Raw genomic sequence first — 27,001 nt, 5'->3', positions numbered from 1 at the left:
AGAACACGCCTCATTGCTATTTGGTTGCCGCATGGACTTACACACATGAAATACCACTTTTTCATCACCAATCCGGAAAGTGAGTTCTCCGGCTTCAACATCACAAAGAGCCTTACCCGTAGCAAGGAAAGGTCTCCCAAGAATAATTGGTACTTCATAATCAACCTCACAATTTAGGATGACAAAAGTCCGCCGGAAGACTGAATTTATCAACCCGAACCAAAACATATCCAATCACATCCAACGGCCTTTTCATGGTACGATCGGCCATTTGCAATCTCATCGAAGTGGGTCTTGGTTGCCCAATCCCCAAAGTCTTGAAAACTTAATAGGGCATCAAATTTATACTCGTCCCAAGATCACAAAGAGCTTTAGCAAACTTGACACTTCCAATTGTACAAGGAATCGTGAAAGCATCGAGGCCTCCAACTTAGGAGCTATTGAATGAAAAATTTCACTCACTTGATGAATGACTTTGATAATCTCAAAATTCATTGACCGCTTCTTGGTCACAAGATCTTTCATAAACTTTGCATAACCGGGCATTTGTTCCAAAGCTTCTACCAATGGCATATTGATTGAAAGACCCTTCATCATTTGAATGAACTTCTTGAATTGATTCTCCATTTTGCTTGGCAAATCTTTGAGGGTATGGAGGTGGAGGCTTAGGTAATTGTGCCTTTGCCTTTTACACTACCGGATCTGGTATGTTAATGATGTGTTCCCTAGACGGGTTCACCTCCTCTTGAGTCTCTTCCACACTATCATCAATATCAATCCGAACTTCCTTATTTGGTTGAACAACATTGTTCGGGATCTCGTCTTCTTGAAATACTTGATCATCATCAACAAGTCGCCTTCCACTTGAGGTGAGTGCATTCCCGCCTCTTCAACTTCTTGTGATAACCATCATGGCATGCCCCGTATTGTTACCACCCTTTGGGTTTACCACCGTGTCACTTGGTAGTGCCCCCTTAGGACGAGAATTTAGAGCTTGAGAGATCTGCCCCATTTGAACTTCTAGGTTGCAGATTGATGTGTTGTGTGAGACAAGTTGGGCATACGAATCGGCATTCTTTTCCATCATTTGCTTGAACATATTCTCAATATGTCCCATCTCATTGTTTGAAGAACTTAAACCATGAGAAGGATAAGGAAGTGGGTTGCTCGGTTGTTGATATATTGGGGGCCTTTGAAAACCCGACCTATGGTTGCCTTGATTGTTAGACCGACCACCTTGGTTGTTGCCTCCCCAATTTACTTGGTTGTTTTCACTCCAATTTCCTTTATTGTTGTTGTTATTCCAATTCCCTTGATTGTTAGAATTCCAATTTCCATGATTGTTTTGTGGTCTCCATTGTTGTTGGTTCAGGCCTTGGAAGTTGTTTCTTTTCCCTTAAACATTATTCACATATTGCACTTCTTCCTTTTGCTCATTGTAAGAATCATCTTGATCAAAACCGATATCACTTGTACATAGTTCTCCACTCGGATTTGCACTTGTGGACCCTTGGTCCTCCTCTTGTTCATCAAAACATTCACTACCTTCATAACATGAACTTGCTTAGGAGCGTGCACTTGATTCAGTTGGGCCTTTGCTAGTTGTGTCATGGTAGTGGTCAATTCGGCAATGGATTACCTATGGTCTTGCAATTCTTTGTGAAGGTGGGTTATATTCGGGTCACCTTGTGAAACATTGGCCCGGGATTGCCAAGCCGACGATGTTTTCGCTATCTTATCCAACATTTCACATGCCTTCACATAAGGCATAGTCATAAAGTTCCCACCGACTAGTTGATTTACTATACATTGGTTGTTTATGTTAATCCTACGATAAAAAGTTTTTTGTATTATGTATTCCGTCATATCGTTGTTGGGACATTCCTTAACCATTATTCTATAGCGCTCCTATATTTCGTGTAGTGGTTCATTCGTCTCTTGTTTGAATGTCAAGATCTCATCTCGAAGTGTGGCCATATGTCTGGGAGAAAAGAACCTAGCAATGAACTTGGATGCCAACTCATCTCAAGTGTGAATTGAATGATAAGGCAATCGTTCCAACCAATCTAAAGCTTTCCCCCGTAGAGAGAAGGGAAAAAGCCTTAACCTCAATGCATCCTTGAAAATATTAGTTTGCTTGCTCCCCTAACATTTATCCACAAAGCCTTTCAAATGTTTGTAAGCATTTTGAGTTGGAGCACCGGTAATGAAACCCCGTTGCTCAAGCAAGGTGAGCATCACATTGGTGATTTGAAAGTTGTCCGCCCTAATACGGAGAGGGACTATTGCACTAGCATAACCTTCATTGGGGAATATACGGTGTGGAGCCGCTTGTCGTGGATGTGGTGGAGGTGGGGGTGGAACATGCACATTGTCTTGTGAACCCCAGCCTCTTCATTGTGGCACTTGAGGTACCTCATCTACTTGTTCCTCCTCGTCGTCTAATTCTACCAAAGGCAAATTTTCGAGATCATTGTTCGCCATGTTTGTACCTATAATTTCTTAAACAAATTAGTAACACAAAATGGAAAGAAGATATTCCAAAAACACACTCAAATATATAGCTAACACTATTTTAACTCCCCATTAACAACGCCAAAAATTGATCCACGTTCAATCCGCACTGAATAGTGAGTGGAAGCGGTCGTTGGAAGAATAGTACCCAACAAGAGTCGGGGGCGATTTTCATAGGGAGTTTAATATGGCTTGATGAGAGTAAATGAAATAACTCAATTGCGCTTCCAAACAAGAGATTTTGTTTTCTACTTCTAAATTAACACTAGCAATTGTAAACTAATGAGAAGAAACTAGAAAGCGGGTAATTATTTTAGTTGTTTTTACCAAATGGTTAAAAGGCCTAGGGATGTAACTTTCACCTAGGTGTTAGTCTAATGGGTTAAGTACATTAACACTTGTTTTATTGATCGAGGTATATTATAGCTCTCAACTCTAAGTTACCCACTCAATACCTCTCGGTCATAGAGTGATTTTGCCCAATTTGGCTTTCTCAAACCTAAATGGGTATCAAGTTAAATGGTTGATATGAGCTCAAGTTAGATTTTTCCTATAACTAGTTAAAACCCTTTAATTAGGCTAGTCAAATCCTTAACTAGCCCAATTTCTTGTTAGCCAAGTTTTTCTAGACTAGGTCCCTCTTTCTCAAGTAAAGACCAAGTCAAAAAGGCATGAATCAATGTTTGCAACCATTAATTCTAAAATTAAAGCATAAATAAGGCTAAATAATAAACACTCAATCATAAACAAGCATTCAATTAAATACCCATAAGGTTTACACACTAGGGTTGGGTCACAACCCTAGTAAATATCTAGCTACTCATAGTAGAAAATAAAGAAAACAAAGAAGAAATACTAATTAAACCCATAATATAAAATTAAAATGATAAACTAAGGTTTTTTTTAATCCCAAAATGATCACAAATTTCCTGAAATGGAAAACTACAATGGCTACAGTTGTTAGAACTTCAAAACTTGACCTAAAAATGTGATTCCCGTCTATTTATAGTGGCCTAAAATTCACTGAAAAAAATGCCTCTCGGGAGGTTCTGCGGCCGCACAATTCTATGTGCGGTCCGCACATTGCTTGAGTTTATAGGAGACTGGATTCGACAGTGCACAATTTGGTATGCGGCTGCAATTCAACTTCTGCGGCGGCACAATTCTTGTGCGGTCCGCACTTTAGGCAAGGCTTCAATCTTGGTCATATTCACACTCTCTTAACTTTTTGAATTCTTATCAGTGCAGGCCATGTTCGGTGGCCGCACAAATTGTGTGTTGTTCGCACTTCTGCTTCAAGTACTTTTGGGCTTCTTCATCAGTTCTGCAGCTGCAGAGAGCATTCTGTGGTCCGCACTTGCTTCTACGTCCGCAAAAATACTTCTACGGACAACACTTCTAGTATGTTGCGCCCCTTCTTGCCTTGTGAGTTGGAACACTCCTTTTTGAGTCAGATTTCTTCATTTTAGCTCAAATCTCCAACATTCCTGCAATTTGCACACTTTCATTAGTTTTGGGAACATAAATTAATATTTTCGGACTAAAACAAAAGTAAAAGGTACTAATAAGTGGTCAAAATCCACACTTATCATGTATAATCTTAGTATCATATTCTGTCATCATAAATGGGTACCCTACTGCCCCTTTCCCAGCAAAGAAAGGTTTGAGACAAGGGGACCATATGTCTCCCTTCCTGTTTGTGTTAGCCATGGAGTACCTCACTAGGATCTTGAAGACACTAAAGAGGTAACCTGATTTCAACTATCACCCTAAGTGTGAAATAATGAATATTGTACAACTGAGTTTTGTAGATGACTTATTACTATTTAGCAGAAGGGATATAGTATCTGTAAAGATAGTATTTGAATGTTTTCAAACAATCCTATGGTCTAGAGGCAAACATAGACAAAAGCTCCATTTATTTTGGAAGAGTGCATGAGGGAAGAGTGCATGAGGAAGATAAGAACAAGATAACACATGTGCTGGGATTTGCAAAAAGGAGATATGCTTTTTAGGTATTTAGGGGTTTCCCTGAGTACTAAAAGGACATCGGTATTACAATACAAGCCTCTTCTTGATAAGATCATGGGTAAAATCACTTTCTGGACATCAAAATTACTCACATATATTGGTAGAGTCCAATTGATCAAATCTGTCCTATTCTCGATGTAGGTGTTTTAGTCCCAGGTATTCATCTTACCAAAAAAAGTGGTAAAGATAATTGAATCATTAAGTAGAAGATTTCTTTGGACAGGAGGTGCAGACATGTCCAAGAAAGCATTAATAGCCTGGGATAAACTATGTTGTCCCAAGACAGCATAAGGACTCTATTTCTTGGATGTGTGTACTTGAAACAAGGTTGCCATTTGTAAAATATTGTGGAACCTTTGCCAAAAGAAAGACAAGCTATGGGTCCAATGGATCCATAGCTACTATATAAAAGGGGGAGCTGTTTGGAGTGCGTAAGTGGCACATGCTTCATGGGTGGTGAGGAAAATATTGAAGGCTAAGGATACCTATACAGAAACAGGTTACATGGAGGATGACATACAGTGCATGCAACAGTTCTCTACGAAGGAGATTTACAACTAATCAAGAGGGGTTTTTCCTAAGGTTGAATGGAGACGGATTATATGCAACAATCAAGGATCACATAGGTGGATTTTCATCTTGTATCTGGCCTTAAATAACAGATTACTCGCGTGAGAGAGACTGGCGCAATGGAGGCAGATTGGGGATCTAAGTTGTGTGCTATGTCAAGCAGCACTGGAGACTATTGAACATCTATTTTTTGAATGTCCAGTCTCAACTACTGTATGGAGGAAGATTCTGCAATGGCAAGGATTAAATAGGCAATCTATGGCATGGCAAGTTGAGAAGGAATGTGCTATAAAACAGGAAAAAGGAAGAACTGCTGAAGCTAATATTTACATAATAGCGTTGGCAGCAAGTATCTATGCTATATGGATAGAAAGAAATTTGAGAATGTTTCAAGGAAAGAGCAAAACAATGACGAGTATAGTGAGGCAGATTATCCAGGAGGTGTATTGTTGAGGTTCCTCGTGTGTTAGGCTACAAAGTGTTTACCCTCAAAATCGGATAACAATTGAATTTGTACATAATTTTAAGGATACGTGATCTAACTTGATACAAAACGGGAAATCAGATTAATATTGAAATAAGCAATGAAAAAATAAATACAAACCACACAAGTTGAACAATCTTAGCCTTGAAGACTAGTCACGCTCGAGTCAGAAATACTTTTATCGATGTCGGAACAGAATGACAAGATAATGAGAACTAAAAATAATAATATATTGCTTTGTGATACGTGTTACATTGTTTTAAATGAATTATCAGACCTCCTTTGTATAATAGATGAGTCATATTCTAGATACATTTCTATAAAAGGTAAAAATCTCTTGATTTGCTGATTACCGGTTCCTTGCTGATACGTGCCGAGATTTTCGCCGTAATATCCGTCAGGTCGCGGATATTTCGGTCTTCTGTTAGTTATCCTCGAGCTCGTTCGAGGTTAAGGTCGCCACTGGACTCAATTTTCCTCGAAGGCAGGTTTTCCGACCTCGGGTTCTAGCTTGGTGAGACTCGAGGTCGATCTTCAGTCTGTGGTCGCCATGTTCCGAACTTAATCTATCAAGTTGGAGTCGAGCTCGACTTCGATCGCATGCACAAAGAAAGATGACTGAGTTGAATTTTTACCCTTAAGTTTGTAAGTAGTATAGCAAGACAATAGGAATAGAAGTATAGAAGATATGGAGATACAAGTTTGGGGCCGTCTGTCCAAACCTGATCTGGATTTTGTTTGGGCTGCTTGTACATATTTGCTTGGTAAACATAGAAATTTTAATTACAAAAAAAATGTAATGACAATTACAGCAGAAGAAAGTACTTTTTTTAAGTTCGTATTGGCCTATGATGGCCTTTGGGATAGGTTGACGGTACTGTTTAGAATATAACGAGGAATAACTAGCATAATTATTAAGTATTTGCAAAACACATGATATTAACTATGGTTAAGTACTAATAGTTGTAATTAAGTAAAGTAATGTGTGTCATTTGTTTTTTGGCCGGATATAAATAGCTAGTGCGAGTAAGTTTTTACCGATATAATCTAGTGGTCAATCAAATAGATTGAGAAATATGAGGCTTTAGGTTCGAATTCTAACAAAGACATAATCATTAGATGATTTTTTTCAATTTAGTGGACATAATTATCTAATACATAAGAAGTAACAGCATATACAATAATATATTGTATAATTACATTTTTGTAATAAAATAAAAATTGATGAGCGGGTCAATTAATTTATGGTTCTTTATAAATTTATTTTTAATTTTATAATTCTATTTTTTGTTTACATATGAGATATTTACTTTTCTCCATCTTTTACGTATAAAAATCTAAAAAGATCATTTTATTAATTTTAAAATTATAAAGTAGTTTGATATACAAATAACACAGTATCTCCCTAGTACTTTCGTAAGACCCATACACCAGGTTATCTTCCACCGGCCGTTTCCTCGTACTTGTCACCCACAGTCACTTTAGACACCGTCAATCTCGATCTCTCTGTCTGAACTCAAATATCTTTAAGTCTCTCTCGGAACTTCTCCCCTAGAATTTCAAACCCTAATTCATAGCAAATTTGCAAAAAAGAATCGTTTTTCCCTTTAGGTACTATAACAACTTATTCTCTATTCAATTCTTCATTTATCTTCCATTTTGCGATCTGTTCAGATACTTTCTTTATTTCCTTTTGTGATTGTATAGAAGTTCTTTTCATCTGTGGAGATTGATTCCTGAGGCTGTTGGTGAAATTGAATTAGGGTCCGTGTTAGAATTTCTGGGTCTTTCTCCAATTTTTGGTTTTTGAAAAATCGTTTTTTTCTAAAATTTTTTCTGGACTTCAATTGTTTTTAAGGTTTTGGCTATTTGAGCTTTCTTACTGTATTGTTGAATATTAGCTTGTCGTTTGTTATTCTTATGGTTGTGTTTCTTCATTGAAACAGTGGTTTTGTATTTCTTTCTGATACTTGATAATTTTAGGGCTTCAATCTTCATAAGTTTAGGGAGCTATTTTTATGGCATTTGAATGCCAAAAAGGTACTGAGAGTTTGAAAATTTGCTCAATTGAACCTGCTAAGAATCGAGATAATTTGACATTAGCCTCAGAGGAAAGAAAACCCTCGTATAAATTAGATGCAAAAGGTGGTATTGTGAATTCTAAACGCAAAGAGCTGCTTATTGTTAATGAGGTTCTTCCTGATTGTCAGTCTATCACTGAACTTCCTCCGGTATTGATCTCGGAGATACTTAACTGTTTAGAACCGAAGGAGCTTGGTATTGTTTCGTGTGCTAGTACATTATTGTATCGTCTTGCGTCTGAGCACCATGTGTGGAAGGAGTTCTATTGTGAGAGGTGGGGGCAGCCGACATGTCAGGCACCTTTTGGTGCAGAGCATTCGGGTGAGAAGTCATGGAAGGAGCTCTTCGTGGAGAGAGAGTTCCGTAGTAAAACATTTATGGGGCGCTATACTATTGATATGTTGTATGGCCATACTGAGGATGTTAGGGCAGTTTTTATTTTATCTTCGAAGAAGCTTGTGCTTACTTCAGGGTATGATCAGATAGTACGAATGTGGGACTTGGAAGAAGGGCTGTCAATTGCATCATCTCGCCCTCTTGGCTGCACTATCCGTGCAGTTGCAGCTGATTCGAGGCTCTTAGTGGCTGGGGGTACTGATGGATTCATACATGGTTGGAGAGCGAATGACGAAAATCCACATTTATTTGATCTTGGAGCTCCTGAGAACCAGAATATGGAATTCCGAGTTTGGGAACATGATGGGCCGATAACATGCCTTGCGTTGGATTTCAATAGGATGTATAGTGGTTCATGGGACACGAGTATTCGTGTTTGGGATCGATCTTCTTTGGAGTGTTTGAAAGTTTTGATACACAATGACTGGGTTTGGAGCCTTGCTCCCCATGATACAACAGTGGTGAGCACAGCAGGCTCGGATCTTTATGTTTGGGACATTAATAGTGGGTCAAAACTTGCTATCATCAAGAATGCCCATGCTGGTTACACTTATTCTCTGGCACGAAGCCACACCGGGAAGCTTTTGTTCACTGGTGGGGAAGATGGAGCAATACACATGTTTGAGATCTTTCGAAATGCTAGGTGTCATGTCAGGCGGGTTGCAACTTGGATTCCTCACTCAAGTGCTGTTAATTCTCTTGCATTTGAGTTCCCTTGGCTTGTTTCAGCTTCGAGTGATGGAAAACTTTCACTTATTGATGTGAGAAAGCTGTTGAGAACAAACCGGAATTCCACACTGACTAAAGCTGACAATCCGGTTGACATTGTTGAACTGCCACAAAGAATGCTGCATGGTTTTGGGAGCAATTTGTTTGCTGTGGATGTTGGATCTAACCGTATTGTGTGTGCTGGTGAAGAAGGTGTTGTCAGGATCTGGAACTTCTCTCAAGCTTTGGAGATCGAGCAGCGGGTCCAAGTGCTAAGAGGTTTAAGGTTAGAGAACAGAGTGAGAAGGCGTAAGCATCAACTGGAAATGAATGGTAAAGGTAGACATGGTGATCAGTGCTCATTTGCAGCAAAGAAGAACCAAATGGATGGTGATAGGAACAGCTGGCACAACAGGCGTAGGATGACTTGGAAAGTGAAGGCCTAGAAGTGACTGCAGTTTGTCATTGATCCACAGAGTAATTCTATTTTGCTAATAGCTAATCATGTATGTATGAAAAAGCATATTTTTGGTTTAAGGCTTCCTTAATTTTACCTCTTTCGCATTTATACTGGCATTTGAAGTGAAGGTACAAACTGTATCCTTTACAACTGTTTCGCTTATTTCTCTTATTTGATCTGTTTCTTCTGGCAACACTACAAGGGCTTGTCTACTTTTACTTTCTGATCAATTTAGGATGTAACAGTGTTTCTCTTAATTGGCTGATGTTGGCTATGAAATCCGTAATTTCAAAGTTGTGCTGGCATAGTGAGAAATTAAATGGAGTAATATCTTGCCTAATTTTACATGAAAATGTCAGAACGGTTTCAGGAATTTTATAGTGGATGCAGAATCTAGTGTTGCTTTTAACATACAATGATTTCGTAGAGACTAGTTCTGATTTGATGAGCCAAGGCAGAGAGGCTGTTTTGTGATTATCCTCTTGATTGAGCACAGTTATTTGTTGCTGTGAATTTTCAAAATTGATCAAGACTGGCCAAGAAAGGGGTACTACACCCATATCTTACAGTCTGCTGAAACCTATTCTACTCGAAATATATCCAGGACTTACTAGGTGTCATTGCTTTTATATTACCGACAATTTTTGAGCTCCTTGTGATGTTAATATGTTATTCATTTTATCAACTTCAGCATTGGTAATCCACATCCCTTGAATATTCTTTTAATCTGTCTAACTTCTTTCAATCGACAAAACATTCAGTTACTGGTGTTGGATATTCGACTAAGTGATGCTGAAAAGTTTTTACTTTGGATTGATCATGCAACCAGCACAGAGATTACATGTGGAATATTGAACTTTGTCCTCTATGTTTCACCCTTTCCAGAGTAGCCACATTCTGATAACAAGGCACAATCTTAAAATTTACTAAGGTACACATTCCTTAATCCTGACAAAATTAACCCATAAAATGGGATTAGGCTTCCGTTACATTCAGATGCAGATTTACTTAAGAGTAGTTGTCACTGTGGTACTTATGCCCAGTGTTATCAAAGGCGCGCTTAAGCTTGGAAGCTCAGCTCAAAACATGTTGAGCGCTTCGCCTAGCTTAGTGGGCGCTTCAGTGTTGTCATCAAGGCTTTAACGCATACTTTCCTTGTCAATGAGCGTAATACTGAAAGGTGACACTAAATAATTGATATTTCACTTTATCATAAATTCTCTTCCATTTCTTTGTCCATATATTTTGGTATTCATACTTATAGATATTAGTTTTGGACTACACATACATATTTGTAGTTTTTCTCCATTTATGTCTTTCTTCATTAAAGCTCACGCTTTATTAGTGCATAAAGCCCCAACAGACCTTAGAGTTTTTTTGCGCTACTGGGAAAAGTGTTTACCAGTTCCCCGTTGAAACACTCTTCTTCCAAATGCAGTCACCACTTACAATGTCATGGTCGATTACTATGGTGATGTTCGGGCCAACATGTGCATATTTGACTATTTCACCGAATAGCTTCCACCTTCCACCAGCATAGGAACATCATGGACAATATTAAACTTAGGGGTGTCAATGAATATTTAAAAACCGACTAAACCGATCGTACCGTATCGTACCGAACCGTTTTTCAGGTTTCTTTTAATAAAATCGTAGGTTTTAATATAAATCTATAATCGTGCCGATAATTAGGATAGGTTTTTTATTTTATGAAAATAAACCGAAAAAATACCGAATCGTACCAAATAAATTTACATGTGAAAAATATATTTATATATTAAGTTTAAAAATAATAAAGCATTAAATTTTTCTTGGGCCTTGGAATTATGAAAACGGTTACAAGCCAACAAGTAATTAAACTCAAAATCCTAATTCCCAAAATTATTATGCCACTCCTATTGAAATTAAATTATTTTCAGCATATTCACTAGCAAGACACAAGGTATTCTAGCGATTATGAGTAGTAAACTATAATGTATTGAATATGTTTTCTTTCGTATATTTTGATTTATCTTTTTGAATATTTAATCTTCTATAGACTTTATTCTTGAGTCTCAGCTTGGTTAATATCTTTTCACTCGTGTGATTTATATTTTCTTTGTCTTTGCTTAGTTTCTTTTACACTGCTATAGAATAGTTGATAAATTTATATTTTAGTCATCTTTCATGTTTTCTTAATTCATCACCCTCTAAACAGTAAAAATAGCTAGAGTTTTGTGAAATCCTATAAAAGTACGCAGGTTCTACTTCTACTAGTGACTTTTACCTGACATTAAAAACTAAGCAAAAATTAACCGAACCATACCGATACCGAAGAGAAACCGACATGATTGAGACGGTTTGGAAAAGTCTAATTTTGGTTATACAATAATAAAATAACCGAAAAATTGGTATGGTATAAATTTTATAAAATAACTGGCCGAACCAAACCAAACCATTGACACCCCTAATTAAACTGGCTTTGAGCCTGTATTAGCTTTATTGCAGATATGTATAGCTGATCCTTTCTACTTAGAAATGTAACGTCAGAAGATTAATTTCTTGTATACAGTTTGCGTGGGGGGTTGTATCTGTAAGGATATTAACACCAAGGGGAGCTTGACTTTGAAATCATGCTACTATTACTCTTTTCCTGATAACGAATAGCAATTGCAGTTGATGATATGCAAATTTCGAAGTAAGTGATTTGGATTTGGAACCTTTTATTCATGCAAGACCAATAACAGGTTTTCTCTTCTTTCTTGAGTTTTCTTTTAGTTCTTTGGATGAGATTGGAAGGATGTGTTGGTAGCGCGCATGTACTAGTTTGGTCCTTGCCCTAGACTAAAGCTTGATATTGAAATAGGAAATAGAGGGGCGGAACCATATTCCCCGAGCTTTTGACATGTGTGTCAGTTGTAGTTTGGCCAGAGAAATTTCTGGGTTACCACAAAAAGAAAGGAGATGGGATGGATGGGAAGAAGGGAATGGTCCTCGTATAGTTTTATCTCTGCTTTCAGGAATGTAATTGCGAATTGGAGCCTTAGAAAGTTGTGTTTAGGTTTGTTATTTCCAGATATTTTATTAATCTGTATGTCCTTCAGGGGTAGCAACAAGTCTTACATTTGAGCTGTCATTCTTGTGCAGGAGCTAAATTAATAGTATTCTGTATTGTTCTAATTTTATCAATGTCCCAGAATTAGGGTTGTGCATGGGATCGGATCGGATTTAGTATATTTCGAATTCGGATTCTACAAAATGCAATCGAATTCGATCCGAATTAATATCGGATCGGATTTTCGGATTCCGGATCGAATTATTTTGCATCAAAGTTGCAAACTCATATGTATATTTTCTTTGTAAAAGAGGCAATACAGTAAGAAAAATTCATGTTTCTGCAATTATGAGACTATTATGGTGCCAATATAGCTAAATCCAATTATTGTAAAGGTAATAACTTGGAGGAAGATGTAAAGGAAGTACTGACAATCCGAAATTAAAGTTTAATATTTATACATGCCCTAATAATTTCGGATTTCGGATCGGATCGGATTACAATTATACCAATCCGAATCCGATCTGAATATCCGAAATTTTAATAAACATAATCCGAAATTGAACGGATCAGTTCGGATTTCGGATATCCGATCCAAATGAACAGCCCTGCCCAGAATGGACCACCAATAGGTTAGTAGCTGCTTTTCATGTTACTCCTATTAGTAAGTGAGATCATTTTTCATACCAACACCCCCACGTACTTTAATTTCCTCTTTGATGGAGAAATTCAATAATACTAATAATTTCTTCCAAGAATACTTTTCAAAAGGAGCGTTAATTTTTTCAAAAGAAACTTTTAGAAATAAATCGTGATGTTTCTTTTGCGTTGGTTTTCTGGTTATTTTGCTACTGTCTGTTGCTGTTTTTTTTTTGTTTTTTTTTGTTTTTGTATCTTTTCTTGAGCCGCGGGTCTATCGGAAAGAAAAAGTTATGACTCTTGTCACTTGGCCCAATAGCCCAACCAAAAATGGCCAAGGTTTGAAGTCCTTACCCGATTTGTCTCAGATTGTATATAACTTAAAAGAAACATTTTAGCCTTTAGCCCATTATTAAAGACACACGTCTAAGGTTTTTTCCTTTTCTGCTTTCTTCATTCTCATCACATTCGATCTCTCTCAACTCGCCTCTCTCTTCTTTCTCTCTAAAACTTACATCATTATTTACACACACTCGTGTTAATTGCTTCTAAGCACTCAAGTGAAGAAACAAAAGCAAATACTACAACATACTAGCAATTTTTGTGCTCTATATAGATGTGCACAAGAGTTCTTTAGTCCTCGCATTCTTTGTCAATTAGGTTCCGAATTTTAAGTTAATTGACAAAAATGGACTAAGGAACTACAACAAAATTTGGCCTATAAGTCCAAAAGCTATCTTATCCAGTGGCGGAGCCAGAATTTTCATTAAGGGGGTCAAAATATAAAGAAATAAACTCAACAAGAAATCAAGGGGTGTCAATACATAGTATATATACATTTTTAAAAAAAATTACCTAACTACACAGTATAATTTTTTGACTAAGGGGTGTCGGCTGACATCCCTCGATTGCATGTGGCTCCGCCACTGATCATATATGGCCTAAAACTATTAGATCTTGCCTAAAAGAGCATCTCCTACGACTTCGTCTCATCTTTTCTTATTTTTCTCATTTTCTGTTTCATCCTTTGCTACTGGCGAAACCTAGATTTGAATGCAACTACCCGACCAATTATTTTATTTTCTAGATCCATATTCCCCTAAATAAGACTCCATGTATGTGCTTTAACTATTTTATGACTTGCGGGGATGGTTAGTTTGGGATTTGGAAGGATTCAGGTTGAAATCGGAATATTTGATTCCTTAATGTTGGCTAAAACGGCTAAGTTTGACTTAAGTCAATATTTTGAGTAAACGACCTTAGAATCGGGATTTGACGGTTCCAATAGGTTCGTATGATGATTTTGGACTTGGGCGTGTGTTCAGATCGAGTTTTGGATGACCCGGGAGCGTTTCGGCGCTTAATGTTGAAAGTTGGCTTATTGAAGGTTTAAAAGTTCTTTAAATTTGGTTTGGAGTGGGTTTTGATTTTATCGAGGTCCGTTTGGGATTTCGAGCCTGGAAATAGTTCTGTATGGTGATTTAAGACTTGCACGCAAAATTTAGTCATTCTGAGTAGTTTAAGTATGATTCGGCGCGTTCGGAGTAAGTTGGAAGAACTTGAAGTTCATAAGTTGATTCGATTTGGTTTGGGGTGTGATTGTTAGTTTTGGTGTTGTTTTCCGCATTTCGAGGGTTCGAGCAAGTCCGTCTCATGATTTCAAACTTGTTGGTATATTTGGGCGGGGCCTCGGGAGCCCCGGATGCCATTCGGAGGATGTGTAGAAGTCATTTGGTCTTGGTTGAATAGCTGAAGCACCCAGCTTCTGGTGCAATCGCACCTACAGAGGTCCAGCCGCAGGTGCGAGCTTGTAGAAGCGAGCCAGAAGCCGCAGAAGCGACCCAGCATAGGAAGCCTAGAAACCGCAGATGTAGACAAGGTGGGCGCAGATGTGCGACCGCATAAGTGGTCAAGGGACCGCAGAAGCTGCGGCGGGCGCAGGTATGGCTCGTCTACCGCAGGAGTGGCATCGCAGAAGCGAGCCATTATTCTGCAAAATGCGTATTTAGGCCAGCTAAGGGAGGACCGCATCTGCGAGGAGCCTTCCGCACATGCGGCCAAGGAACCATAGTAGCGGAAAAACTGCTGAGCAGAACCTTCATTTAAGTCGGGACTTAAGGCATTTTGGGTTCATTTATTGTATACCTTGGGCGATTTTTGGAGCTCTTAGAGAGGGGTTTCCACTAGCTATTTGAGGTAAGTAATTTTAACGACCCTGCCGGTCGTTTTGAGAGTACTAGCCCCGAACCCCTATTTATTGCTCCCTCTATTTTATTTTGTGGTTACGTAACTTGCCGGGAGGGTTTATTTTTGGTTTCGGAGTGAAATGGGACACATAGTCCCTAAAATGGAAGTTAAGTCGTAGGAATCGATCGTAGTTTGAATTGTGTGAAGATGACTCCGAAATGGAATTTTGACGGTTCATATAGCTCCATAGGGTGATGATCTTAGGAGCGTGTTCAGATGTTGAATTGGAGGCCCGTAGGTTATTTTGGCGTCTATTGGCGAAAGTTCGAAAATTGAATGATTTTTAGGAAGTTTGATCGGGAGTGGACTTTTTTATATCGGGGTAGAATTTTAATTCCGGAAGTTGGAGTAGGTCCGTAATGTCAATTATGAGTTGTGTGCAAAAATTTAAGGTCAATCGGACTTAATTCGATAGGTTTTGCAATCGGAGGTAGAAGTTTAAAGTTTTAAAGTTCATTAGGTTTGAATCGATGTGCAATTCATGTTTTTAGCGTTGTTTGATGTGATCTAAAGGCTCGACTAAGTTCGTATGATGTTTTAGGACTTGTTGGTAAGTTTGGTTGAGGTCCCAGGGGCCTCGGGTGGATTTCGGATGGTTAACGGAGCAAATTTGGACTTGTGAGAATGGCTGAAGGCACCATCTCCGATGTAATCGCACATGCGCAAGATTGACCGCAGGTGCGAGCCCGCAGAAGCGACACGTTGATCGCAGAAGCGGGCTGGAGCAGTGTGGGCAGAGGTCGCAGATGCGAGACCGCAAATGCGGACAAGGAGGTCGCAGGTGCGCTGGAGCCGCAGAAGCAGACCGCTTCTCGCAGAAGCGGAGGCAAGGCAGCCTGGGCAAAATCGCAAAAGCGGGGCTTTTTTTCTGCAAATGCAGTCAAGTGATCCGCATAAGCGAAAACACTAGGCAGACTCTATTAATTCAAGGGTTCGGGAGTTTTATCATTATTGGACATTTTGAGCTCGGGTTTGGCGATTTTTGAGAGCATTTTCGACGAATTTCTTGAGGTAAGTCTCTTGTACTTATTTTTTATCAATAACCTTGTTTCCCCATTGATTTTTCCACCTAGATTGTATGTGTTTAAGGTGAAATTTGGAAGTTGAGACTAGGGATTTGGATAGTTTAATTTGGGAATTTGAATGGCAACTTGGTGTCGGATTTTGATAATTTTGGTATGGGCAAACTCGATATCGAATGGGTGTTCATATTTTGTGACTTTTACCCGATTTCGAGACGTGGACCCGGGTCGACTTTTTAGTGCGATTTTTCTGTTCTTTGCTAAAGTCGTAGATTTATGGTTTAAATTAGTTTCTTGTAGTTGTATTCATGATATGTAATTGCTTTTGGCTAGATGTGGGCCATTCAGAGTTGGAAAATCGAGGAAAATGCATCCTTATCGATTGATTGAGCGAGATTTAAGGTAAGTGACTTGTCTAACTTTGTGTGAGGGAACTCCCCTTAGGATTTGGTACTGTTGTGACAATTTGTAATATGAGAGCGTCGTGTACGCGAGGTGACGAGTGCGTACACGGGCTAATGTGAAAATTCTGGTTCTCGTTGTGTTGTCTTCTTTTGAATTCCTTAACTGAGTTGCCTTAGCATATGTAGTGAACATGTTTAGCCTAGTATCGCATGTCTACGTGCCTTAACTCTTACTTGTAATTTGTGCAACATGCTTAGTTGAATTACCTGCTTCCCTTGATTTGAATTAAATCTGTAATTGTAAGATTTCTTGTTGTAAATTTGTTGTTCTTGTCTTGCATATTTACTTTGGGATTACGAGGCGTTTACTCGAGAGATCCCCCTGTCTTGTATATTTACTTTGGGACTACGATGCAGTACCTCGGGAGATCCCCCTGTCTTGCATATTTATATTTGGGACTACGAGGTGGTACCTCGGGAGCGCCCCTATTGTTTACCTCTATTTGTTGTGCTGTTATTTTCTAAAACTTCTTGTTGTTTAAATTCCCAGTCATTTTAAATATTATTATATCTTCTGCCTGACTTTTCTTTTAAACTAGTAGGGCTCTAACCTGACCTCGTCACTACTCTACCGAGGTTACGCTTGGCACTTACTAGGTACCCTTGTGGTGTACTCATACTATACTTCTGCATATCTTTTTGTGCAGATCCAGGTTCTTCCCACCAGACCAGATACTAGTGAGTTTGGCTGAACGTAGAGACTTTAAGGTATATCTGCCAGCGTCTGCAGACCTCGGAGTCCCCCTCTATCCTTACTATGGTGTTTTCCTTATTCTCTTTAGACTCTAATGTATAGAGACACTTAGTATTTGCTCTTAGAAGCTTGTGACTTATTTTTACAAGGTTTTGGGAGTTGTAATTATTTAAATCGCAGTTACTATTTATATATCATGTGTTGAGATTTGAGTTCATTTTGTTAATCAGTTATTCCGCAAATTGTTAGGCTTCCCTAGTCTTAGAGACTATATTCCATCACGACATCCTACGGAGGACAAATGGGGTCGTGACAGTAATTTCTATCTAATATAAGTTAAATACATAGATTATGGGGAGATTTTAACATGTAAAATTGTAAAAATTATGGGTTTAGTTGAAAAACCTAGGTTTTGATAAAAATGAGATTTAACCACAAAAATGATTATGGAATCAGGTAAAAATTATATATTTGAGTTCGTGAGGTTATGGGTAACAATTATCTTCGAATATTTCTGGAATCCGAACACGTGGGCCCGGGGGTGAATTTAAGGAATCTCCCAATTTGGGTCGGGTAATTACTCTAATAGTTAAATTATGAACCTTTGAACATGTATTGATTATTATATAATATTTGACTAGTTTCGAATTGTTCGGCACGGAGTTGAGGCGTTAGAACGATTTGAGGATCGGAAGTGAGCTTGAGAACGAGGTAAGTCTCTTGCCTAACCTTGTAAGAGGGAACTCATCCCTTTAGGTGTATTTTGTTATGAATTACTTGTGTGGGGAGCTACGTACGCACTAGGTGATGAGAGTTTGTGCGTAACTATATTCCATATGATGTCCGGGTAGTCTTAAATTTATACCATACTTTGTTTGCACTATTATGTTGATTATGCATATTAATTATCTTAACTAGAGCTCAGATTAAGGATTTTAAGATTTAAAGTCTCCCGTTTAGATTTCTTATGTTAGGAAAGAATGGAAAATTTTTAATAATAATAATAATCTGAGAAATTCATGTCCACTCGCATCGCAAATATTTCCGCAAGCGAGGTAAATTCCTCTACTTTTATGGGAGCGGGTCGTTCGCCTCGGCAGGTTAATAGATGCATCTATGGTTCATGTCATTCGACCCTCGCCAGTGCACATAATATATATATATATATATATATATATATATATAGGGATCGGGTCGTACGACCTCAACATAAATCATGCGTAATAATACTTGGAGCCTAATTATACTTGATATGATTTTATTGGATTTAGAGATTACAATTATTTAATGACGGAAATTGACTTGCGATTTACTATTAGTGAAAGAATTATTTATTTACTGCTTGTTATTGAGTTTTATCATTATTTACATCACTCATGCTTGTTTAGAATTTCGGTATTTCATTGTTAGCCCGTAGTAAGTGTCGAAGTCGATCCCTCGTCACTACTTCTTCGAGGTTAGACTAGATACTTACTGGGTACATGTTGTTTATATACTCACGCTACACTTATACATTAACCGTGTAGGATCTAAGGCAGGTGCATCTGGATATTATCCCGGCACGTACTTCTGATACTCCGAGACTTAGCGGTGAGCTACCTTCCGAGCCTGTTCTGCAACACCCGAAGTCTTTCTTTTATATTTATTTTCTGTCTACTTTATTTCAGACAGTGGCTTAGTATTTTGTATATTCTACTAGTAGCTCATACGCTTGTGACACCAGGTCTTGAAATTTTGCTAGTAAACACTTGATGATTTTGAGTATTTACTTCACCTCATTTGTTCTAATAATTGTTTACACTTCATTTTACTAAATTTCTCATCTCTTATTTATTTAATAATTAAAAATCAACTAGTTCTAAAGTGTTAAAAGAATAAACACATGGTTAGTTCACCGTTGGCTTGCCTAGCGGCGACGTTGGGCGCCATCACGGCCTAATGGAAAAATGGGTCGTGACATTGAATGCGAAAACCTCGCCAGAAAAATTCAACACCAGCAACCACCGAAAACTACAATTACCTACAAGCCACAATATTTCCTTTTTGTGTGGTGAATTTGTTGTTAAAATAGAGGTGTAGTGATAGACATAGGGTGTTTTCTAGTGTAAATATTGTATAGGTAGTATTTATATACATTTGCGTGTAATGTTATATAATTATCCATATTTTTGGCATATAAGGGTGTATATGCATTGTACGTATATAATAGGCATCCATGGAAGTTTGACACTTTCTTCTTTATCTTATTTTTCTGGTATACACTATTATAGATTCTATATCGTACAAGTTTATACAAAGTTATACATCACACATGTAATGCACATCTACAGTTAAAACTAAAATTGAAATTTTTTGTATGTTCAATTTTTACTTTTTGTCGAACAATCTATGTATAAATCGACTTTCCTTGGTGATTTCTCGCCAAATCATGAACGTGGAACAAATATTTTAATTTTAATTTTTTATTTATGTTATTTGGAACTTGGAGAAGAAGAAAATTTAGGGTTTTCGAGTTGCATTATATATGAATTTGCGTTTTTTGTAGTTGGAATAAGAATGTATACAAACTTGGGGAAGAATAATAAAAAAACCACCCAATTTTTGTACGTGAAGATCCGCAGAATTAAAAAAAAAATATTTATTTTTCGAACCTAGGCCTATTTTTAATAGGCTACAGATTTGCAAAGTGTTATAAGAAAAATTAAATTATGGTGGATGTCTACTTTGCGTCCATGAACTTCTCAAATGCTTAATGACATATTCAATGACATATGTTTCTTCACTTTTTATGTCTATATAAAGGCCTTGTAATAGATAGAAAAATAGACACAATTGAAGAAGAAATAAGAATCCCTCTTCCTCTCTTTCTCTCTATATCTCTTAGCTTGTTTTTCCTTGTTCTATATTGTTACTTTGAGTTATATTTCATAATACGTTATCAGCACGAATTAGCTTCTACTCAAGTCCGATCCGGCACACACTAGGTACCGCCACTCTGCTTTCTGGTATGTTTCTTTTAAAGTTGTCATAGCATTGTTGTTACGTATGGAGAATTTTCTTTTTCCCAAGGTTGATTGCTAATCTACACATATACCAGTTAATTTAGATTATAAGATCATTATAAAATTGTTATTAAGATATTATAAGAAAATATAGAATACGTATATTAAATCATTTCGTAACAAGACTTTGCTATAATTACGGATGAGCTTTTACCTCTCTTTTTGTTTATTTTTCTCTTAATTCAATTAAGAATTTGCCACCGAAATTTTCGGTTAATTTTATTGATTCAAAAATTTGTTGAATTCTGTTTATATAAATATGAATACCATATTACATGACTTATTATTATTATTATTATTATTATTATTATTATTATTATTATTATTATTATTATTATTATTATTATTTGTTGTTATTTCATAATTACCCAAATTGCTTCTAATTTATCTATTTTTTTAATGATAGTTTTCATTATGTCGAATTTATCAAAGCTTGAATTTGTGCCACTTGACATCTCCGAAAAGAATTATTTATCATGGGTCCTTGATGCTGAAATTCACCTTGCTGCAAAAACTCTTGAAAATACTATTATACAAGGAATGAAACATCAGGCCAGGATAATGCAAAGGCTATGATTTTCCTTCGACATTATCTCGATGAAGGCTTAAAGACTGAATACTTAACCCTAAAGGATCCATTTGAATTATGGAGCAGTTTGAAGGAACGATATAACCATCTTAAGGCAACAATATTGCCAAGATCTCGATATGAATAGATTCACTTATGGTTACAAGATTTTAAAACTGTAAGTGAATATAATTCTGTTGTATTCAGGACAACTTCCCAACTTAAATTATGTGAGGAAATTGTGAATGATGAGGATTTACTGGAAAAGACTCTTTATACTTTTCATGCCTCAAATATGGTATTGCAGCAACAATACCGTGAAAAGGGTTTAAAGAAATATTCTGAATTAATCTCATACCTCCTGGTGGCTGAGAAACATAATACCCTTTTAATGAAAAATCATGAAGCTCGTCCCACTGGATCTGCACCATTTTTCAAAGTGAACATGGTAGCAGCGACTCAAAAGTCTGAAAGAAGACAAAATCATTATCATGGTCGGGGCCGTGGCCATAGTCGTGGATGTGGACAAGGACATGGAAGGGGACAAAATAATTATCGTCATCATGGCAGAAATAAACAAGAGAACAATAAGGATCCTCAAAATAATCCTTTAAAAGGCAGAGTTAATATTTGGCACAGGTGTGGTATGGAAGGTCATTGGACACGTGTTTGTCGTACACATAACCATTTTGTTAAACTTTATCAAGCATCCAATAAAAAAAAATAATAATGTGGAGGTACACTTGACTTTTCAAAATCATGATGATAAAGCAGGCCCCTCAAACAAATATGATGATGCTGAGGCAAATCTTGCATGTAAAGATGATAATTTTGGAGGCCTTGCAAATATTACTCATTTAGAAGGTGGAGACTTATTTGAGAATATTGACTGAGGAAGTGATTATCTTATTGGGGAATAAAGCTTTAAGAAAAGTTGTTATTTTCATATTATGTCTTTATGCAGTTTGTTCTTCTTAAGTATACTTTCCTAAAGCATCATATATGCTAGTTTCTTTATTCCTCGTATAGTTTCTAATGTTTCTTTTATTTATAGTCTTTCGTATTTCTTATGATGTACTTTTTTTGTTTATTTATGAAGAATATGGAAATTTTTCAGTCTTCAGTTAGATCCAAAATCAATAAAGATGATATATGTCTTTTGGATAGTGCTACAACACATACTATTTTAAGAGATACAAGATATTTCTCTTATTTGGTGATGAAAGAAGCCAATGTTAATACAATATATGACAGTACAAGATTAATTGAAGGCTCATGAAGAGAAAATTTATTACTGCCCGGAGGAACGAATTTGGTTATTAATGAAGCATTATATTGCAGTATGTCTCAAAGAAACTTACTAAGTTTCAAAGATATTCGCCAAAATGGATATCACATTGAGACTACAAATAATGAAAAGATTGAATATCTTTATATTACTACAATAAAGTCGGGTAAGAAATATGTGCTTGAAATGTTACCTGCTCTTTCCTCCGGCTTATATTACACAAGTATTAGCAGGATTGAAACACATGCCATAGTAAATGAAAAGTTTACTAATCAAGATAATTTTATTATTTGGCATGACCGGTTGGGTCATCTTGGTTCTACTATGATGCGTAAAATTATTGAGAATTCACATGGACATTCAATGAAGAACCAAAAGATTCTTCAATTTAAGGAATTGTCTTGTGCTGCATGTTCTCAAGGCAAATTAATTATTAGACCATCAACTATTAAAGTTAGGATGGAATCCCCTACATTTCTGGAACGTATATAAGGTGATATATATGGGCCCATTCACCCTCCATGTGGACCATTTAGATATTATATAGTTTTGGTAGATGCATCTATAAGATGGTCACATGTGTGCTTATTATCAACTCGCAATATGGCATTTGTGAGATTGTTGGCTCAAATAATAAAGCTAAGAGTACAATTTCCAGATTATATAATTAAGACAATTCGTCTTAATAATGCTGGTGAGTTTACATCTCGGGAATTTACTAATTATTGTATATCAACTGGGATAACAATTGAGCATCCGGTTGCTCATGCTCATACATAAAATGGTGTAGCGAAATCATTGATCAAACGCCTCCAATTAATTGCTAGACCAATGCTTATGAGAACAAAACTCTCCATTTCAGTATGGGGTCATGCTATTTTGCATGCAGCAGCACTTGTGCGGATAAGGCCCACAAGTTATCATAAAGTTTCCCCACTGCAATTGACTTTTGATCAGGAGCCAAATATTTCCCATCTTAGAATCTTTGGTTGTGCGGTATATGTTTCCAATTGCTACATCACAACGTACAAAGATGGGTCCCCAAAGAAAGTTGGGGATATATGTTGGGTATGAATCTCCTTCTATTATAAAATATCTGGAGCCTATGACTGGAGATTTATTTACGTCAAGATTTTCTGATTGTCATTTTGATGAATCAGTATACCCAATATTAGGGGGAGAAAATAAGCAGCTGAGAAAGGAGATAGATTGAAATGTATTATCACTATCTCATTTAGATCCTCGAACAAATCAATGTGAACAAGAGGTTCAAAAGATAATTCATTTGCAAAATATTACAAATCAACTACCAGATACATTTACTGACCTACCAAGGGTGACTAAGTCACATATTCTAGCTGCTAATGCTCCAATTCGAGTTGATATCCCGATAGGACAATCAATTAAAGCAAATGAGTTTAAACCACGCTTGAAATGCGGTGGACCAATCAGTTCTAAGAATAAAAATCCTCGAAAAAGAAAAGGAGCAAATGATCAAAGTGATCATAATACAGAGGTAGTGGCTCAAGAAGAGCACAGAGACATAACAAATGATAAAACCTCAAGGGAGGTTCAGGTACCTGAAAATGATGAGAATGGAGAGATCTCAATAAGTTATGTCTCAACAGAAAAAAGATGGAACCGAAATAATATTGTTATCGATAACGTTTTTGCTTATAATGTCGTTGTTGAAATAATGCAACAAGATGAGGATCTTGTAGATAGAGAAATGATTGGCCAAAATGGAAAGACGCTATCCAGGCAGAATTAACTTCACTTGCGAAACGTAAAGTTTTTGGGTCTGTAGTCCAAACACCAAATGGTGTTAAGTCTGTTGGCTATAAATGAGTTTTTGTACGTAAAAAGAATGAGAAAAATGAGGTACAGAGATATAAGGCACGCCTTGTTGTACAAGAATTTTCACAAAGACCTGGTATCGATTATGAAGAGACGTATTCTCCTGTTATGGATGCTATAACGTTCTGTTATCTCATTAGTTTTGTTATCCATGAAAAGCTTGACATGCATTTAATGGATGTGGTTACATCCTACCTTTACGGCTCACTCGATAATGAGATATACATGAAAATTTTCGAGGGATTTAAAATGCCTGAAGCACACAATTCGAAGTTCAGGGAAATATTTTCAATCAAATTGCAAAGATCTTTGTATGGTCTAAAATAATCAGGAAGAATGTGGTATAACCGCCTTAATGGGTGTTTATTAAAGGAAGGTTATATAAATGATACCATTTGTCCATGTATTTTTATAAAAAAAATAACATCGGAATTTATTGTACTTTATGTATATGTTGACGACATAAACCTTATTGGAACTCCTACAGAACTCCAAAAGGCAATTGATTATTTAAAGAAGGAATTCGAGATGAAAGATATCGGAAAGACAAAATTATGTCTTGGTTTGCAAATTGAACATTTACCAAACGAGACTTTTGTTCATCAATCTGCCTACATAGAAAAGGTATTGAAACAGTTTTATATGGATGGAGCACATCCATTAAGTACTCCGATGATTGTTCGATCACTTGATATGAATAAAGACCCGTTCCGACCTCAAGAAAAGAATGAAGAGTTTTTTGATTCTGAAGTACCATATCTTAGTGAAATTGGTGTACTAATGTATCTTGCTAACACTACAAGGCCTGGCATAACTTTTCCAGTTAATGTCTTAGCAAGATATAGCTCTGCTCCTACAAGGAGACATTAGAATGGAATCAAATACATATTGCGGTATCTAAAAGGGACTACCGATATGAGATTATTTTATGGCAATGATTGCAGTCCCGATCTTGTTGGTTATACCGATGCTGGGTATTTATCTGACCCACGCAAGGTTCGATCTCAAACAGGCTATGTGTTTACATATGGAGGCACTGCTATATCTTGGCGATCGACTAAGCAATCAATCGTGGCTACTTCATCTAATCATGCTGAGATAATTGCTATTCATGAAGCAAGTCGAGAATGTGTATGGTTGAGGTCTATAATACATCTTATTCGAGACAAATGTGGTTTGAAGTGTGACAAACTACCCACAATTTTGTATGAAGACAATGCAACATGCATAGCCCAATTGAAGGGAGGATTCATAAAAGGGGATATGACAAAAGCACATTTCACCAAAGTTATTTTTCACATATGATCTTCAAAAGAATTGTGATATCAATGTACAACAGATCCGTTCAAGTGATAATATGGCTGGTTTGTTCACCAAATCTCTACCGACGTCAACCTTCAAGAAACTAGTGTACAAGATTGGGATGCGAAGGTTCAAGGATGTGAATTGATGCTCTCATCAGGGGGAGTTAATACGCGTTGTACTCTTTTTTCCTTACAAGGTTTTGTCCCACCGAGTTTTCCTTGCAAGACTTTTAACGAGGCAACCAAAAGGCGTATTTCTAAACATGTGTACTCTTTTTCCTTCACTAGAATTTTTTTTTCCATAGGGTTTTTTCCTAATAAGGTTTTAACGAGGCACATTATCTATGGACATCCAAGGGAGAGTGTTACAACAAAAATCAAATTATGGTGGATGTCTACTCTTCCTCCATGATCTTCTCAAATGATAAATGACATATTTTTATGCTTAATGGCATATTTAATGACATATGTTTCTTCACTTTTCATGTCTATATAAAGGCCTTATAATAGATAGGAAAATAGACACAATTGAAAAAAAAATAAGAATCTCTCTTCCTCTATATCTCTTAGCTTGTTTTTCTTTGTTATATATTGTCACTTTTGAGTTATATTTCGTAATACAAAGTTATAATTCGGTTATTGAGTTTGTTGTGGTTGAACTTTTAGAAATAAACTTTCTGCTTTTCATCTACCCTACATAATGCTTCAACATTCTGTCTTACTCCCCCCCCCCCCACCACCACCACAACACACACCCGGTCCCTTGTGTTTTCTCTAAAAAAAAATTGGTTTTTGCTTTTATTCTTTTTTTTCTTCTAGGCATGTGCTTTTAAGTTCCTTAAATTCTGTATGATTTACAGCTAGCAAAAAAGCAGCAATCCGTTTTGTTCAAACTGTGATCGACATATTGGGCCATACACATCTCATGTCCCATAGCAGAAAACAGTATAACTGATGAACAAATCTATATAGTCACCACAGTGTTTCCCAAGTAATTAAACTGAGTGAAATATTTCTTCTATTACCAAATAACATATAACTGACGAACACATTTATAAAATCAACAAAGATATTTTCTAAGTGAATGAGTGAATCTGATGTTCGTTTTGCTAACTAAAACTTTTAAATCAACGAAGTTCTAAATTAAAGATGGTTTTCATACAAGCTTCGAGATCAGATCCAACCTTAGTTTTTTCTTTACAGAAATGCTAGGGTGTCGTAACACTAATTTATGATGCCCTAACGAGGCCGGACTTGTGCATTTTTTAAAAGTAACTTAGAGTACAAACTACATATTATTAGAAAGAATCACAACTATATATGATTTCAAAATAACAATATATGAAACATATGTATGAAATATTTTCACAAATGTACATATATGTAAATTTCTCCAAAATATAATCGGAATACCACATAAACTGTCAGTTAAAGTATTGTTTCCTTCGAAAGAAAACAACATCCCGAAATTAGCATTTATGTGAAAGAGAACAAGTGCCTTTTTTTTTTTCCTTCTCTCGTAGATATTCAAATTGGAAAACAATTAACACTAGACTTATAGCCTGTTTGACCAAGTT

At 36.7% G+C, this 27,001-nt stretch overlaps 2 protein-coding genes across 3 annotated transcripts; both read left to right on the top strand.

Annotated features, from left to right (window-relative positions):
• Positions 1 to 7,000: 7,000 nt before the first annotated feature.
• LOC104103101 (F-box/WD-40 repeat-containing protein At5g21040-like) lies at positions 7,001 to 9,438 on the top strand. 2 transcript variants are annotated; one of them, XM_018773128.3, is made up of 2 exons: positions 7,001 to 7,129; positions 7,583 to 9,438. In XM_018773128.3, the coding sequence occupies exon 2, from the start codon at positions 7,618 to 7,620 to the stop codon at positions 9,229 to 9,231; it is 1,614 nt and encodes a 537-aa protein (XP_018628644.1). In that variant the 5' UTR covers positions 7,001 to 7,129; positions 7,583 to 7,617; the 3' UTR covers positions 9,232 to 9,438. The 2 variants fall into 2 exon arrangements, with proteins under 2 accessions (XP_018628644.1, XP_009609283.1); XM_009610988.4 differs by having other exon boundaries at positions 7,017 to 7,210.
• A 15,210-nt stretch (positions 9,439 to 24,648) lies between these two features.
• On the top strand, positions 24,649 to 24,990 carry LOC138894452 (uncharacterized mitochondrial protein AtMg00810-like). The gene has a single exon (XM_070179149.1). The coding sequence runs from the start codon at positions 24,649 to 24,651 to the stop codon at positions 24,988 to 24,990; it is 342 nt and encodes a 113-aa protein (XP_070035250.1).
• The last annotated feature ends 2,011 nt before the right edge of the window (positions 24,991 to 27,001 follow it).

The sequence above is a fragment of the Nicotiana tomentosiformis genome, chromosome 6, assembly GCF_000390325.3.
Source record: "Nicotiana tomentosiformis chromosome 6, ASM39032v3, whole genome shotgun sequence".
Taxonomy (NCBI): domain Eukaryota; kingdom Viridiplantae; phylum Streptophyta; class Magnoliopsida; order Solanales; family Solanaceae; genus Nicotiana; species Nicotiana tomentosiformis.
Note: the sequence above shows the minus strand (reverse complement) of the source record. Positions and strands in the feature narration are given on the sequence as shown.

Bases quoted from the DNA above. Each gene is read 5' to 3' on its own strand.
- LOC104103101 (XM_018773128.3), top strand. From the start codon at position 7,618: ATGGCATTTGAATGCCAAAAAGGTACTGAGAGTTTGAAAATTTGCTCA.
- LOC138894452 (XM_070179149.1), top strand. From the start codon at position 24,649: ATGAAAGATATCGGAAAGACAAAATTATGTCTTGGTTTGCAAATTGAA.